General features: G+C 36.8%; 2 protein-coding genes across 2 annotated transcripts; both read right to left on the bottom strand.

Moving 5' to 3' along the window:
- On the bottom strand, nt 1-3353 carry LOC118908059 (olfactory receptor 1052-like). Its single transcript, XM_036877122.2, has 2 exons — nt 3252-3353; nt 1-1432 (listed from the first exon to the last, which is right to left on the bottom strand). The coding sequence occupies exon 2, from the start codon at nt 1406-1408 to the stop codon at nt 470-472; it is 939 nt and encodes a 312-aa protein (XP_036733017.2). The 5' UTR covers nt 1409-1432; nt 3252-3353; the 3' UTR covers nt 1-469.
- A 2357-nt stretch (nt 3354-5710) lies between these two features.
- On the bottom strand, nt 5711-6648 carry LOC118908076 (olfactory receptor 1052-like). The gene is given in 2 exon segments (XM_036877138.2): nt 5711-6585; nt 6588-6648. Coding segments are annotated over 2 exon segments (936 nt in total).
- Nucleotides 6649-17392: the final 10744 nt, after the last annotated feature.

Below are 17392 nucleotides of genomic sequence, written 5' to 3'. Positions count from 1 at the left end.
TTCTAAAAGAATGGTCAAATGGATGTTTTATTAAATTTCATATAAATTTTTGTTATCCTTAACATCATGAGTGTTGAGAGGCATATGTCAGTTATAGTTATATCTATATTCTTGGAAATTTAACAACAAATTATGTTTTCTTTGTGCACATCCTGTTTTTATGTGTTTAAATGCAAGCAAATATTAAATAATTCTTTTCTCCAAATAAGAGAAAAATATAAATGTATTATGGTATTTATACTGATTCAGAGACTCACAGCCTAGAATGTCAGACCTATGGGATAGGCTATTGTTTTTGTGATTTGGGTGTGGGAATTAAACAGCTTTCCCTTTCTGGCTGCCTTTTCATATAACAAATAAGCATACAGAATAAAAACATCTTTACAATCTTTAGAAGCTGTAACACCTATGGAATTCTAGGAAGTGAGAACTGACTAGCAGAAAGTTCAGGATTAGCAATGTCTTGAGATTAACAGGAGAGTTGTTTTGTTTCTATGGCCCTTTCCACAGCATCCTTCACCTCTCTGTTTCTCAGACTGTAAATCAGCGGGTTCAGCATGGGAATCACTAGCGTATAGAACACAGCGACCACCTTCTCCTGTTCTACAGAATACTGGGAGCTGGGCTGGATGTAACTAAAACTTAAGGTGCCGTAGAATATGGTCACTGCCATCAGGTGAGAGGCACAGGTGGAGAAGGCTTTCAGTCTCCCTGCTGCAGAGTGGATCCTCAGGATGGCGAGCACAATGAACACATAAGAAATGATCACAATCAAGAAGGTGGCCATGGCAATGACTCCAGAGAAGACTAAGAGCAACAGCTCATTGACAGAGGTATCAGAACATGACAGCTTTAGGAGTGAGGGAATATCACAGAAGAAGTGGCGGACAATATTCAGCCTACAAAAGGACAGTCTGCCTAAGCTTACTGTGTGTATCAGTGAGTTAATTGTTCCACCTATGAATGTCCCAAGGACCAGCCCTACACACTTCCTCTTAGACATGGCTGCCGTGTAAAGCAGAGGGTTCACAATGGCCATGTAACGGTCATATGCCATCACCGACAGCAAGAAGCCTTCTGTGGTAACAAACACCCCGAAACACAAATGTTGTACCATGCAAGCAGAGAAAGAAATGGTTCCCCTCACAACCAGGAGGTTGATTAGCATTTTGGGTGCGATTGCAGATGAGTAGCAGGCATCTACAAATGACAGGCAGCTGAGGAAAAAGTACATGGGTGTGTGGAGCTTGGGTGTGATTCGGATTATGAAGATCATGCCCAGATTCCCCACCAGGGTGACGGCATAGATCCCCAGGAACAGCACAAAAAGCGTCACTTTCAGTTCAGCGCGGTCTGTCAGCCCCGAAAGAATAAACTCAGTAACAAATGTAAAATTCTCTCCAGCCATTCATTTGCTTCTTTTCACAAAAATCTATTGTGAGAAAAAAAAAGGATTTACAATTTATTAGAGGAAAATAAAGTACAATCAAATGCATGCAGTCACTGATGTGAGTCTCATACCGCTTCTTTGAATCTGAGTTTCATTATTAATAAAATTAGCAAGTGGGCTAGATGGTCTCTAATTTTCTTCCCAGGGTTGTTGTTTTATATGATTATACTCCAAAAAACCAATCGTGGAATGTTTCGTTCTCATAGCTTCAGTCTGTCTCTAAAATAACTACCTCAATAACAAAGTTTACTAGCACTAAGGAAATGATAGCACTAATGGGAATTAAAATTAATAGCACGTATATTATGTATTTTTGGAAAGTTGTGATTCAATGAAATTCTCTTCTGATCTGTTTTGTTTTGTTTTGGGATCAGTTATACATATTTTGATGTTATATATAGAAGTGATCTACAGGTACCATAGTGTAGATAACAAATTGGCCATAATCATGAAATAAGGTGGCTCAGGTGCCAACAGTAATGGCATTTAAAAAATGCCAAGAATTGTGGCTTCTGAGATCATGGGATGCATTGGGGGGCAACAGCTAACTCTGAAAGTCGTGAAAGAAAAGCCTGCTTTTCGCATGATACCTATTACAAGTAGCCAGGATTGTTGCTTGGGGACAATTTTCCCTGTGATTGAACAGGAGCTCTAGACGGTCTATTTAAGACTGAGGACACAGAATACTGATTCTTGCATATTTGGACTAGATGGAGCCTCCTGCTTTTTCTGAAATGTTATATAATTTTAAAAAACAGGAAGCAGAATTTTAGAAAGCAGACATAACGATTTTAGAAGGCAGAAATTTGAAAGACATTTTCAAATGCTCTGTGATTCTTCTTCATGTTCTTCACCTTATAATAGCTAGTTTAGACATTTGAAGGCTTTCTATTTCTAAAACTACAATTTCCTTTGGATGGTTGGTTAACTAAACTTTATATTCAGCTGTTCATGTTTGTTTCAGAATTAACTGTCTCTCCCTTCTTTTCTTTAAATTGGGTTGTTGTCTGAGAAATTATGAGAAGTGATTATTTTGGCCTATGTATAATTGACACTACTTACTTGTTTTAATTAAAATGTTTTTATTGCCACAACAGAGAGATGGTAGGAATCTATTAATCTTCAGTCAAATCCTAATGTTAACAATAACAGGTTTTATTTCACCAGAAAAGTTATTTAGCTTTATTGATCCAGGATAGAATTATCTTTACTTCCCAAATAAATCTTTTTGTATTTATTCCTTGATTTGAGTTATCAAACGGACATCTCAATTTTTTGTTTATAAACTGGCCTTGTCAATGTGAGATACATAAAATAAACACATATTTTTTCATGATGTCTCACAAACTCTTGAAAGAATACCAACAGATTTGACAGTATGGGAGAGCATTTTCCACAAATAATAAGTCTGTATATTTCAGAACTGCAATTTTATAAATCTTATACCTGTTCTTTCTTCTGCTACTCTTAGAGTATTAACTGAAAAATTTCCCATTAAAAAAGGAGATTACTTATAGACATGAATTTTGTTGTAAACTACTATTTGGGAAATAGAATATTTTAAAGGAATTAGAAATTATATTAGCAATCCAGATATAAAACTATATAACTTTGGCAGCAAAATTGGATGACAGTGTTGAGAACTGAATTATATAAGATATGGGTGCAACTTAAATGAACTTTATGATTCAAAACACTGATAAGAACCTAACGTATTTGAAATTTTCAATTATTTACAGGATGAATGCTAAAAATGATGTAATTAAGAGAAATAGGAAAACATTAGAAGGAATGAACTTACCAATGATGTAAAAAAGCTTGGTATACCAATTTATTTAGAATGCTCAAGTCTGTTTCCATGGTTTTTACTCTCTTCTTAGAAATGAAACCAGTTGATATTTTCTGAGGTTCAGAATGATCAATATTTTAATAGTAGGTAACTGAATATCATTCTAGGTTAAAACAAAAACTAAGATAAAACCAAGTAAAACTGACACAGCGAAAAAAAAGAATGATGGTTTCACATCTTTAATTATTTCCTCAAACAAGGCAAAGCTGAAAGAAGGGAAAGGTATATATATATATATATATATATATACACACACATATGAATGTATGTACACATGCATTTTTTTGTTCTAATGAGGCCAGAATCCCTGTAGTTCAGAATCTAATTACACTAAGTCAATCACAACAACCCAAACATTACATTTGGTATTGTGTACAAGATTCTCAAAGGACTTTCTCTAGGGATACCAGAGGAACTGGCTTCTTGAAGATGTGTAATATAAAAAATGTTATCCACTGGAAAGCAAATAGAGCCAAGGGTGAAAAAAATAGCAGAAATATTAGTTGTGAATAATTAGAATAAATTGCATACATTTCATTAAGATATAATATGGACTGGACCTTTCAAAATCTACAGAAAATATGATTGTCCTTAATAGTTGTGAAGTCAAGGTTTGTTAAATGTAATTATTCACACATTATCTGTATATGTGTGTTTGTATAAACAATGTCCTATCATGTTACTGTTTGCTTAAACATAGCCAAGATCAAGTGTCATTTTCCCACTGAATTCTTATTTCTATGGAATACACCAAATATTCACTTCCCACTACAAATACACATTTAAAAACATGCATGGAAGTTCCAGGTGCTATTTTCAGCTTTTATGTGCATAACCTCTTCTTATCAAAATCTAGATGAGAAAAAATTCAGACCATTCTGTCACAACTGAATGGCAATTCAAGTTTCCTAAAACAAACTGGGACAAGTTGATTTTTTTGTACTGGTCATTTTTTTTCATTTTGATTCTTCTTATATGAATATGCATGGATATATATATGCATACATAAGAATGCTTGTCATAAGTCAGTGTTATACTTCAATTAAACACATTATGCTATGAACTGTTATCAGTACTATAATAATGAAGATGGTTATTCTCTACAAAACTACATATTTATGGAATTTGACTTATATCCCACATGAATGAATAACATTACTTTTAAATCAACCTAGTTTCATGACCCATGTGTTACCAAATGTATATGCAAAAACCACTTTATAATAGCTTTGTTACTGTCATTGCTCATAGGAAAGATAACAATTGCTTTTCTTTTCTAAACCTTGTCATTCTTTCTAGCATATAACTGTATTCATTGTCAGGTATCAATTAGCAAATGTAGAATTGTTTAACTAGTTTAAACTTCCTCATCAGTTTTGAAAACCTCAGGTTGTCTTATAGGAAATAGTTAATAAAGGCTCCCAAAATGCAGAACATTGAACATAGTGTTGTTTTTATTTTAAACTTTTATTATATTTTTTACAGCATGATTTCTAAAATCAAGGAGAAGTAATAAAGTTAATCAAGTAATCCATCATTATAGAATGAAACTTTAGGCAGGCATTAACATCCATCATGTGATTTGAAGATTGCTGGACTTTTCTTCAATCTTGAAAGAACATGAAGTCAATTCTTGAAAGGACAGATAGATGGGAAGGGGGCTGAATTTTACTTATTCCAAAATGGAGTCATTTTATACAAGTTATCTGTCTTTTTTGGTGGATTTTTTTTTTAAGGAAGAATATATTATTGCAAGCTGAGGATTATAATAGGGTCATTTTCTCATAACTCATCTTTCAGTTGCTAAAGTCACTGATGTCTAAGAGGAATAAAAGTAGGCAAATAACTAGTAGTTGGAAAATGTACTTTGTATTCATAGCCTTCTTTTTATTTAACATGGGGACTTATCAATACTTAAAATTTAATGCAAATTTTAAAAATAAAAGAAAATATGCATAAAATTAACTTTCTAAATAATTTTTAAGTATACTAGAAAGATCTGTAATTCATTATATCTACTATGTATATATAATCTTTATATCTTCAAAATATATATATATACATATATATATATATGTAATATACATGTGAAGTTTTCCACTAATCAGAAAAGATGCATACAATTCTATGGATTAAAAAAATTATTAAATTGATTGTATTAAAATTGATTGATATAAATATTAATAGTCTAGTATCTCAGGTGAACTGAGGTCTAAGTTACCTTTCTAAAATGCAGTTGTACATAAAGTCACTTTTAGTTTCTAGTCTTGCTTCCTCATGTGAAAAATTAATATGTAGAACAAAATTATATGTATTATACTTAGAAACTCTAAAATTCATTGAATTCATGTAAATGCTAGTAAGTGAAGAACTAACTGGTAGAATGTTGTAGAAGTGACAAGGTCTTGAAATTAGCAGGAGAGTTGTTTTGTTTCTATGGCCCTTTCCACAGCATCCTTCACCTCTCTGTTTCTCAGACTGTAAATCAGCGGGTTCAGCATGGGAATCACTAGCGTATAGAACACAGCGACCACCTTCTCCTGTTCTACAGAATACTGGGAGCTGGGCTGGATGTAACTAAAACTTAAGGTGCCGTAGAATATGGTCACTGCCGTCAGGTGAGAGGCACAGGTGGAGAAGGCTTTCAGTCTCCCTGCTGCAGAGCGGATCCTCAGGATGGCGAGCACAATGAACACATAAGAAATGATCACAATCAAGAAGGTGGCCATGGCAATGACTCCAGAGAAGACTAAGAGCAACAGCTCATTGACAGAGGTATCAGAACATGACAGCTTTAGGAGTGAGGGAATATCACAGAAGAAGTGGCGGACAATATTCAGCCTACAAAAGGACAGTCTGCCTAAGCTTACTGTGTGTATCAGTGAGTTAATTGTTCCACCTATGAATGCCCCAAGGACCAGCCCTACACACTTCCTCTTAGACATGGCTGCCGTGTAAAGCAGAGGGTTCACAATGGCCATGTAACGGTCATATGCCATCACCGACAGCAAGAAGCCTTCTGTGGTAACAAACACCCCGAAACACAAATGTTGTACCATGCAAGCAGAGAAAGAAATGGTTCCCCTCACAACCAGGAGGTTGATTAGCATTTTGGGTGCGATTGCAGATGAGTAGCAGGCATCTACAAATGACAGGCAGCTGAGGAAAAAGAACATGGGTGTGTGGAGCTTGGGTGTGATTCAGATCATGAAGATCATGCCCAGATTCCCCACCAGGGTGACGGCATAGATCCCCAGGAACAGCACAAAAAGCACTACTTTCAGTTAGCGAGGTCTGTCAGCCCCAAAAGAATAAATGCAGTAACAACTGTAAAATTCTCTTCAGCCATTGTTAGTTCTTTATCTTGAAATCTTAAGTGGAAAAGATAAACGGATTAGAATAGACTGAGGAGAATCTGGTATTCAGTAAAAGAAAGTAGAAACATTTATAGACTTGTGTCTTGAATCATTCACTATTTTGCTAAACCTGAATCTTCTCATTTCTCATAGAAGAAGCTTGAGCAGATTGTTTCTTAATTTTTTTTTTTTTTTTTAGTGCTAGCTGTTATTCTATCCCATAAGGAAGTATGCAAAAAAAAAGTGCTGTCAAAAATTTCAGTCTGTCTCCAAAGTGCCTGCATCTGTAGGGATATGATGCTACCAAGAGTGACACTGACAGCAAGTAAAAGGAATTTACAAAATAAAATTTAAGCCCTCTTCTGAACTCTTCATTTTTAGATATAAAAGGAGTAAAAGACAAGATTTCAAATCAGCTATGCAATTAACTATGCACTATTAACTATGCAGTTAATTCACAAAAGCAGGACGATAACCAGACAACAGGCAAAGATTATGAGGTGAGGGCCTGACTTCCAAAGAGGATACATGATACCCTTTAAAGTGCATGAGTCTCTCTGGCCTTTTCTGATGCCTACTTATGAGCCCCATCGAAAGAGACCCTCTGTGGAATCCTTGGAGCACCACCTTGCTCAAATGGAGCAGTAGAAGATTTCATAAATTATGCGAGGTCTCAAATAAATAAATTGTTTATTTATTTTTTGCCATTAAGGTGTTTTTATATACATTTCTATATGGATAATGAGTATAATATTCAATGTACTTAAGTAGTTGCTATATATCTGTATATGTAAATAATAGCATCACACACTCACACACATATATGGAATAAGATAAAATTAAAATGTGTATAACCAAAATAATCAATTGCTCTGGAGCATTTTTTTTCATATCCTTCATATACTGATAAATATATATGACCATTATGGTTTTCTAAATCTGATTTTCCTTAGATAGTTTGATCATTTATACTTTTTATTTGACTTGTATTTTGGTAAGATTCAACATCTCCAGAAAAGTATAGAACTCATCTTTCCCATAGTCTTAAGAGTTAAGAGAAGGAATTTACAAATCTTTTTTAAATGAAATAAAAACAAGGATAAAATCTGGATTATCTATGTTAATTCTATATATAGGCGATTAATATATTTCAGTTGCCACAAAAGGGAAGTGGGTGGCATTAGCCCAACCAGGGGTTACATATATTGTTGTCCCTTTTAATTGACTCTGAGAAATTCATCTCTCTGCTATCAGACTGTGTATAATTATATCTGTGACATGATTACTGAAAAGATGAAAAGATATTACAAGAAAAATGCTAAGTGTTGCTTTGGGTGTATAATACGTACTCTGATTATAGATAACATAGGAAGATGGGTTGGTAGTCAGTTAAGTAGTTAGATAAACAATACACCACTAGACAATTGCTATGTGAGGTTATTTTTTAAGGATAGATGTGGATGAATATAAAGAAATGAAAAAGTACTTTGGTCAACTAATTTATATTTCCCCAATTTAAATATCTGTTTCCTGTTATTTAAAATGACAAATGGAAATTCAAGAGAATGTTTTAATTTCCTTTGATAAATTATTAGCCTATTAATTTCACAATTTTTCATATGCTGCTTAGAAAGTACCAAAATGTGTGCCAAAATGGATAAGTCCTTCCAACCTTGTTAAATCTATATATTTCAAAACAGAATGTGACATCAGTCCATCACATCTGAGTTCTACAATGCAGCAATGAGTAATTTCATGTGAAAATTTAAATAGAAATTACAACTAAGTAAAAGAAAATTTCAGTTCTTTGAATTATTTCCAATTCAAGTGCTCAATAGCTATACGTGTCTAGCAGGTGTTACATCACATACAGGTTATAGAAGACTTCCATCACTGCAGAACGCTGAATTGCTTAGATTTCCCATCTAACATCTAACTCTCTGACTCATCTTTTCAGAACACCAATTGAACAGCATTTCTTAAGGAAAGATTATCTATTTTACATAATTTTCAGTGAAGGCATAATTAAAGAAATAGGATTTCCAAATGTAAGTTAGAAGTTCAATTACAGTTGGCCCTGGAGCAATGCAGGCCTCGGGGCACTGAGTCCCATGCAGTAGAAGATCAATATCTGACTTCTGTCTCCCCAAAATTTAACTGATAGTGTGCTGTTGACCAGAAGCCTTACTGATGACATTAGCTGATTAACACATATTTTGTATATGTATGATGTGTTATATCCTTACAATGAAATAAGCTAGAGAAAAGAAAATATTATTAACAAAAGTCATAAGGAAAATATATTTATAGTACTGTCCAGTATTTACTGAAAAAAGTCCCCATATAAGTGGACTCATGCATTTAACACCCATGTTGTTCAAGGGGCAACTGTATATTACTTATTCAGGCATGTTTATCCTCTGTAAAATTTAAGATGATATTGTAAATGTAACTCAATGATAGAATGTGGAGTTAGATTGAATTATCTCTAATATTCCTCACACTCAAATGATTCTATCTGATTTTAAACAAACTTTCTAAATGATGTATTAAATAAGAGGAAATGCAAAGGAAAGATTAAAAGAAAAATTCTTATCAAAGTAAAGTTAACTTACCAAATGAAAATATTCTAAAATTTCACCTCTAGAAACTTCCTGTCTTTTCCCATGGTTTTTTTTCTTTACTCAGAAACAATTTCATTAATGAGCATAGGATATGCAGAGTTATTATATGAATGGTATGTATCTGAAAAAGTTCAAGTAAAATAAGTGTAGTAAATCTTAACTATTAATACATAACAAGCAGTATAGCAAACAAATACAGTGATAATATTTAATTTCTTTCCTCTAAGAGGACAAATTTGGGTAGAAAAGACAGCTATATATACATTTTACATAAGCCTCTAACAAGCTCTATCACAGCTTAGTTAGAGAGTAATAAATGAAACATTGGAAAACACTGTTTCCCAAAGGACTTTATATTTTCCCATATCTCATCTACCTCCGTAAAGTGTACAATTTACTAAAATACTATAAAGAATTTAAGAAAATGTAAAGCGAAAGATGAGGGATTTTTGAATTTGTAATAGGAACAATAATTAAAATAATTTGTTCAATGAAACAGTGAATTGCCTACATGGTAAATGGTTAGATGTTACTAGGCTTCCTACACACTTCGTCTTTATGCAGATGTAGAAGATAAGGAAGCTGACAAGTGCTATTGCTTGTAAAGGCTTCTTTAAAAGCAACATACAGAGGAGGAGCCAACATGGCGGCGTGAGTAGGACAGTGGGAATCTCCTCCCAAAAACATATATACTTTTGAAAATACAACAAACACAACTAGCCCTAAAAGAGAGACCAGAAGACGCAGGACAGTGGCCAGACTGCAGCTACACCAGCGAGAACCCAGCGCCTGGTGAAAGGGGTAAGATACAAGCCCCGGCCCGGCGGGACCCGAGCGCCCCTCCCCCCAGCTCCCGGCGGGAGAAGAGCAGGCAGAGCGGGAGGGAGACAGAGCCCAGGACTGCCGAACACCCAGCCCCAGCCATCCGGGCCAGAGCGCAGACACAGTACGTGCCCAGGGGGCCCTGGATGCTAGGGAAACAGGGAGTAAGACCTCTGAGCGGGTGCTGAAGCTGATGCCCCTGTGACAAAGAAAAGCGGGGGCTTTTTGAAAGTCTTAAAGGGACAGGGACTTAACAGCTTGACGGAAACAACCCAGGTCACAGTACAGCAGCTGGAAATTACAGGGAAAACCGGGCGCACTAACCCCCTGGGCAACAGCTCTAAGACCCCTCTCGGAGGCAAACAGTCAAGCAGCCCCCCCATCCATTACCCCACCGGGCGCTGCGAAAGCAGAGAAGCAGCCTGAGACAAATTCCGCCCACAGAAAGGGAAATCTCTCCCTCCCGGCCGGGCAAGACACAAAGACCCACTCTACACGCAATTACCCAACACAAGCCACTAGGGGTCGCAGTTGTCCCAGTAAAGAAAGGCCAGTAGCAAGTGAAAATTTTGGCCCTCCCAGCTGACAGTCAATAGCACCTGTCAACATGAAAAGGCAAAAAAATATGATCCAGACAAGACTAACCCAGACAGCTTCAGCATCTGCTACATCTTCCCCTGAGAAGGAATCTGGGGAGATAGATTTAGCCAGTCTACCTGAAAAAGAATTCAAAACAAAAGTCATAACCATGCTGATGGACTTGCAGAGAAATATGCAAGAACTAAGGAAGGAGAATTCAGAAATAAAACAAGCTCTGGAAGGACTTCAAAACAGAATGGACGAGATGCAAGACACCATTAATGGACCAGAAAACAGAGAACAGGAACGCAGAGAAGCTGATGCAGAGAGAGATAAAAGGATCTCCAGGAATGAAAGAATTTTAAGAGAGCTGAGTGACCAATCGAAAATGAACAATATAAGAATCATAGGTATTCCAGAAGAAGTAGAGAGAGAAAAGGGGATAGAAAATGTCTTTGAAGAAATAATTGCTGAAAATTTCCCCAAACTAGGGGAAGAAATGGCCTCTCAGACCACAGAGGTACACAGAACTCCCATGACAAGGGATCCAAGCAGGGCAACACCAAGACACATAATAATTAAAATGGCAAAGATCAAAGACAAGGACAAAGTATTAAAGGCAGCCAGAGAGAAAAAAAAGGTTACCTACAAAGGAAAACCCATCCGACTATCATCAGACTTCTCAACAGAAACCCTACAGGCCAGAAGAGAATGGCATGATATACTTAATGCAATGAAACAGAAGGGCCTCGAACCAAGACTACTGTATCCAGCACGAATATCATTTAAATATGAAGGAGGGATTAAACAATTCCCAGACAAGCAAAAGTTGAGGGAATTTGCCTCCCACAAACCACCTCTACAGGGCATCCTACAGGGACTGCTCTAGATGGGAGCACTCCGAAAAAGACCACACAACAAAACACCCAACATATGAAGAAGGGAGGAGGAGGAATAAGAAGGGAGAGAAATAAAGAATCATCAGACTGTGTTTATAATAGCTCAACAAGTGAGTTAAGTTAGACAGTAAGATAGTAAAGAAGCTAACCCTAAACCTTTGGTAACCACAAACTTAAAGCCTGCAATGGCAATAAATTCATACCTTTCAATAATCACCCTAAATGTAAATGGACTGAATGCACCAATCAAAAGACACGGAGTAATAGAATGGATGAAAAAGCAAGATGCATCCTTATGCTGCTTACAAGAGACTCACCTCAAACCCAAAGACGCGCACAGACTTAAAGTCAAGGGATGGAAAAAGATATTTCTAGCAAACAACAGAGAGAAGAAAGCAGGTGTTGCAATTCTGGTATCAGACAAAAGAGACTTCAAAATAAAGAAAGTAACAAAAGACAAACAAGGACACTACATAATGATAAAGGGCTCAGTCCATCAAGAGGATATAACCATTATAAATATATATGCACCCAATACAGGAGCACCAACATACCTGAAACAAATATTAATAGAACTAAAGGAGGAAATAGAATGCAATGCATTCATTCTAGGAGACTTCAACACACCACTCACTCCAAAGGACAGATCCACCAGACAGAAAATAAGTAAGGACACAGAGGCACTGAACAACAAACTAGAACAGATGGACCTAATAGACATCTACAGAACTCTACATCCAAAAGTAACAGGATACACATTCTTCTCAAGTGCACATGGAACATTCTCCAGAATAGACCACATAGTAGGACACAAAAAGAGCCTCAGTAAATTCCAAAAGATTGAAATCCTACCAACCAACTTTTCAGACCACAAAGGCATAAAACTAGAAATAAACTGTACAAATAAAGAAAAGAGGCTCACAAACACATGGAGGCTTAACAACACGCTCCTAAATAATCAATGGATCAATGACCAAATCAAAATGGAGATCCAGCAATATATGGAAACAAATGACAACAACAACACTAAGCCCCAACTTCTGTGGGACACAGCAAAAGCAGTCTTAAGAGGAAAGTATATAGCAATCCAAGCATATTTAAAAAAGGAAGAGCAATCCCAAATGAACGGTCTAATGTCACATCTATCGAAACTGGAAAAAGAAGAACAAATGAGGCCTAAGGTCAGCAGAAGGAGGGACATAATAAAGATCAGAGAAGAAATAAATAAAATTGAGAAGAATAAAACAATAGCAAAAATCAATGAAACCAAGAGCTGGTTCTTCGAGAAAATAAACAAAATAGATAAGCCTCTAGCCACACTTATTAAGAGGAAAAGAGAGTCAACACAAATCAACAGTATCAGAAATGAGAAAGGAAAAATCACGACGGACCCCGCAGAAATACAAAGAATTATTAGAGACTACTATGAAAACCTATATGCTAACAAGCTGGGAAACCTAGGAGAAATGGACAACTTCCTAGAAAAATACAACCTTCCAAGACTGACCCAAAAAGAAACAGAAAATCTAAACAGATCAATTACCAGCAATGAAATTGAAGCGGTAATTAAAAAACTACCAAAGAACAAAACCCCCGGGTCAGATGGATTTACCTCGGAATTTTATCAGACATACAGGGAAGACATAGTACCCATTCTCCTTAAAGTTTTCCAAGAAATAGAGGAGGAGGGGATACTCCCAAACTCATTCTATGAAGCTAACATCACCCTAATACCAAAACCAGGCAAAGACACCACCAAAAAAGAAAACTACAGACCAATATCCCTGATGAACGTAGACGCAAAAATATTCAACTAAATTTTAGCAAACCGAATTCAAAAATACATCAAAACCATCGTACACCATGACCAAGTGGGATTCATACCAGGGATGCAAGGATGGCACAACATTCGAAAGTCCATCAATATCATCCACCGCCATCAACAAAAACAAAGACAAAAACCACATGATCATCTCCATAGATGCTGAAAAAGCATTTGACAAAGTTAAACATCCATTCATGATAAAAACTCTCAGCAAAATGGGAATAGAGGGCAAGTACCTCAACATAATAAAGGCCATCTATGAAAAACCCACAGCCAACATTATATTGAATAGCGAGAAGCTGAAAGCATTTCCGCTGAGATCGGGAACTAGACAGGGATGCCCACTCTCCCCACTGTTATTTAACATAGTACTGGAGGTCCTAGCCACGGCAATCAGAAAAAACAAAAAAATACAAGGAATCCAGACTGGCAAAGAAGAAGTCAAACTGTCACTATTTGCAGATGACATGATACTGTACATAAAAATCCCTAAAGACTCCACCCCAGAACTACTAGAACTGATATTGGAATACAGCAAAGTTGCAGAATACGAAATCAACACACAGAAATCTGTGGCTTTCCTATATACCAACAATGAACCAACAGAAAGAGAAATCAGGAAAACAACTCCATTCACAATTGCATCAAAAAAAATAAAATACCTAGGAATAAACCTAACCAAAGAAGTGAAAGACTTATATTCTGAAAACTACAAGTCACTCTTAAAAGAAATTAAAGGGGACACTAACAGATGGAAACGCATCCCATGCTCATGGCTAGGAAGAATTAATATCGTCAAAATGGCCATCCTGCCCAAAGCAGTATACAGATTTGATGCAATCCCTATGAAACTACCAGCAACATTCTTCAATGAACGGGAACAAATAATTCAAAAATTCATATGGAACCACCAAAGACCCCGAATAGCCAAAGCAATCCTGAGAAAGAAGAATAAAGTAGGGGGGATCTCACTCCCAACTTCAAGCTCTATTTTAAAGCCATAGTAATCAAGACAATTTGGTACTGGCACAAGAACAGAGCCACAGACCAATGGAACAGACTAGACAATCCAGACATTAACCCAGACATATATGGTCAATTAATATTTGATAAAGGAGCCATGGACATACAATGGCAAAATGACAGTCTCTTCAATAGGTGGTGCTGGCAAAACTGGACAGCTACATGTAGGAGAATGAAACTGGACCATTGTCTAACCCCATATACAAAAGTAAACTCAAAATGGATCAAACACCTGAATGTAAGTCACGAAACCATTAAACTCTTGGAAGAAAACATAGGCACAAACCTCTTAGACATAAACATGAGTGACCTCTTCTTGAACATATCTCCCCGGGCAAGGAAAACAACAGCAAAAATGAACAAGTGGGACTATATTAAGCTGAAAAGCTTCTGTACAGCAAAAGACACCATCAATAGAACAAAAAGGATCCCTACAGTATGGGAGAATATCTTTGAAAATGACACATCCGATAAAGGCTTGACGTCCAGAATATATAAAGAGCTCACATGCCTCAACAAACAAAAAACAAATAACCCAATTAAAAAATGGGCAAAGGAACTGAACAGACGGTTCTCCAAAAAAGAAATACAGATGGCCAACAGACACATGAAAAGATGCTCCACATCGCTAATTATCAGAGAAATGCAAATTAAAACTACAATGAGGTATCACCTCACACCAGTAAGGATGGCTGCCATCCAAAAGACAAACAACAACAAATGTTGGCGAGGCTGTGGAGAAAGGGGAACCCTCCTACACTGCTGGTGGGAATGTAAACTTGTTCAACCATTGTGGAAAGCAGTATGGAGGTACATCAAAATGCTCAAAACAGACTTACCATTTGACCCAGGAATTTCACTCCTAGGAATTTACCCTAAGAATGCAGCAATCAAGTATGAAAAAGACCAATGTACCCCTATGTTTATCGCAGCACTATTTACAATAGCCAAGAATTGGAAGCAACCTAAATGTCCATCGATAGATGAATGGATAAAGAAGATGTGGTACATATACACAATGGAATACTACTCAGCCATAAGAAAAGGGCAAATCCAACCATTTGCAGCAACATGGATGGAGCTGGAGGGTATTATGCTCAGTGAAACAAGCCAAGCAGAGAAAGAGAAATACCATATGATTTCACTCATCTGTGGAATATAAGAACAAAGGAAAAACTGAAGGAACAAAACAGCAACAGAATCACAGAACTCAAGAATGGACTAAGAGGTACCAAAGGGAAAGGGACTGGGGAGGATGGGTGGGTAGGGAGGGATAAGGGGGGGCAGAAAAAGAGGGGTATTAAGATTAGCATCCATAGCGGGGTAGGAGAAAGGGGAGGGCTGTACAACACAGAGAAGACAAGTAGCGATTCTACAACAGTTTGCTACACTGATGGACAGTGACTGTAAAGGAGTATATAGGGGGGACCTGGTATAGGGGAGAGCCTAGTAAACAAAGTATTCGTCATGTAAGTGTAGATTAATGATTAAAAAAAAAAAAAAAGCAGTTCCTATGTGGTGACCTCTAATGAGTTCTACACAATGATATAAAGGGCATATAAAAGTGTAGGCAAAGGGTCTGTTTGTGTTTATACAGAGGATCAAAGCCTAATTTGGCTACCCCGAAAATGAACTAAGATATGATATGAAAAAGAACTTCCAACATCAGCACTCTCGGGAAGACTCATGACAGAAGATGATCAGCAAAAAAAAAACAAACTCCAACAAAGATCCACGCACTGTCACAGGTGTAGATGCACTCATCCCACCAGTTCCTGGACTTGCCATGGGAATGATGAAGGAGATATCTAAGCTGGCCTGTGCATACAGTAAAACAAAAATTGGACTGGATCTATACTGTTGGAACTCAACCAAGAATTAGGAGAAGTGCAAATTGTAGCACTCCAAAATCTTACAACCACAGACTTTTTATCGTTAAAAGATCATATGGGATATGAACAGTCCCCAGGAATGGGTTGTTCTAGTTTATCTGAATTCTCTCAGACTGTTTAAGTTCAGTCGGACAATATCCACCATATCATAGATAAGTTTTCACAAATGCCTAAGGTGCCTAACTGGTTTTCTTGGTTTCACTGGAGATGGCTGGTAATTACAGGTATGCTTTGGTTAGGTAACTATATTCCTATTATGTTAATGTGTGTGCACAATTTAATTAGTAGTTTAAAACATATCCATGCTGAAGTTACTCTACAAGAAGATATGTCAAAGAAATAATCAATCTTCCCAGGTTTTCTTCTGCCTGCTACTTCTATAGCTTTTCTTCTTCCTACCTAATCACAACCTTTAAATAGAACTCGTGCCACATGTCGAATTTACCGAGTATCATAATTCTTCCAAGTGGTAAAGACACCTCAAGACAAATGCTGGGCATAGAAGCCACAGGGCATAAATCTACAAAGAAGTAAAAAGCTAACCTTTTCAAACAATAAGGCTTCTCTCTCACTTACCAACTTTACATTTCCCTGTATGGCCCCAGAAGATGACTGGTTAGCCAGAGACGGGTAAGATTCCTCAAGGGAGGAACAACCTAAGACAGGCACAGTCGCAGGGGGCCATCTGGTGAGAAAATGGGGAGCAGCAGAGGTGAGGCTTAGAACCTCCCCCCTCATGTTCTGAGAGAAATCTTCTGCATACGTGGATGTTTTATTGCCCTGGTCTAGCTTGGATTAACACATAGTCTACAGGCACACACCTGATCATCTACACTTGCTCTCTTACAACACTAAACTGTTTTCTACCTTTATCTCGTATCTACCTACCACTTCAGCATTTTATTAAAAACAATAATAATAGAGAAATGTGGTATCCACATATAAATCAAGTTTAAAAATCAAATGAATATTCATATTTGAACTGACTGTGTATAGTTCATAATGCATAAACAAAACCGAAAGCTTCTGTGATGACTGCCCTTGCACTGTTCACCATGTAACTTATTCACTTT

This window comes from Manis pentadactyla, chromosome 9 (assembly GCF_030020395.1).
Source record: "Manis pentadactyla isolate mManPen7 chromosome 9, mManPen7.hap1, whole genome shotgun sequence".
Taxonomy (NCBI): Eukaryota; Metazoa; Chordata; class Mammalia; order Pholidota; family Manidae; genus Manis; species Manis pentadactyla.
Note: the sequence above shows the minus strand (reverse complement) of the source record. Positions and strands in the feature narration are given on the sequence as shown.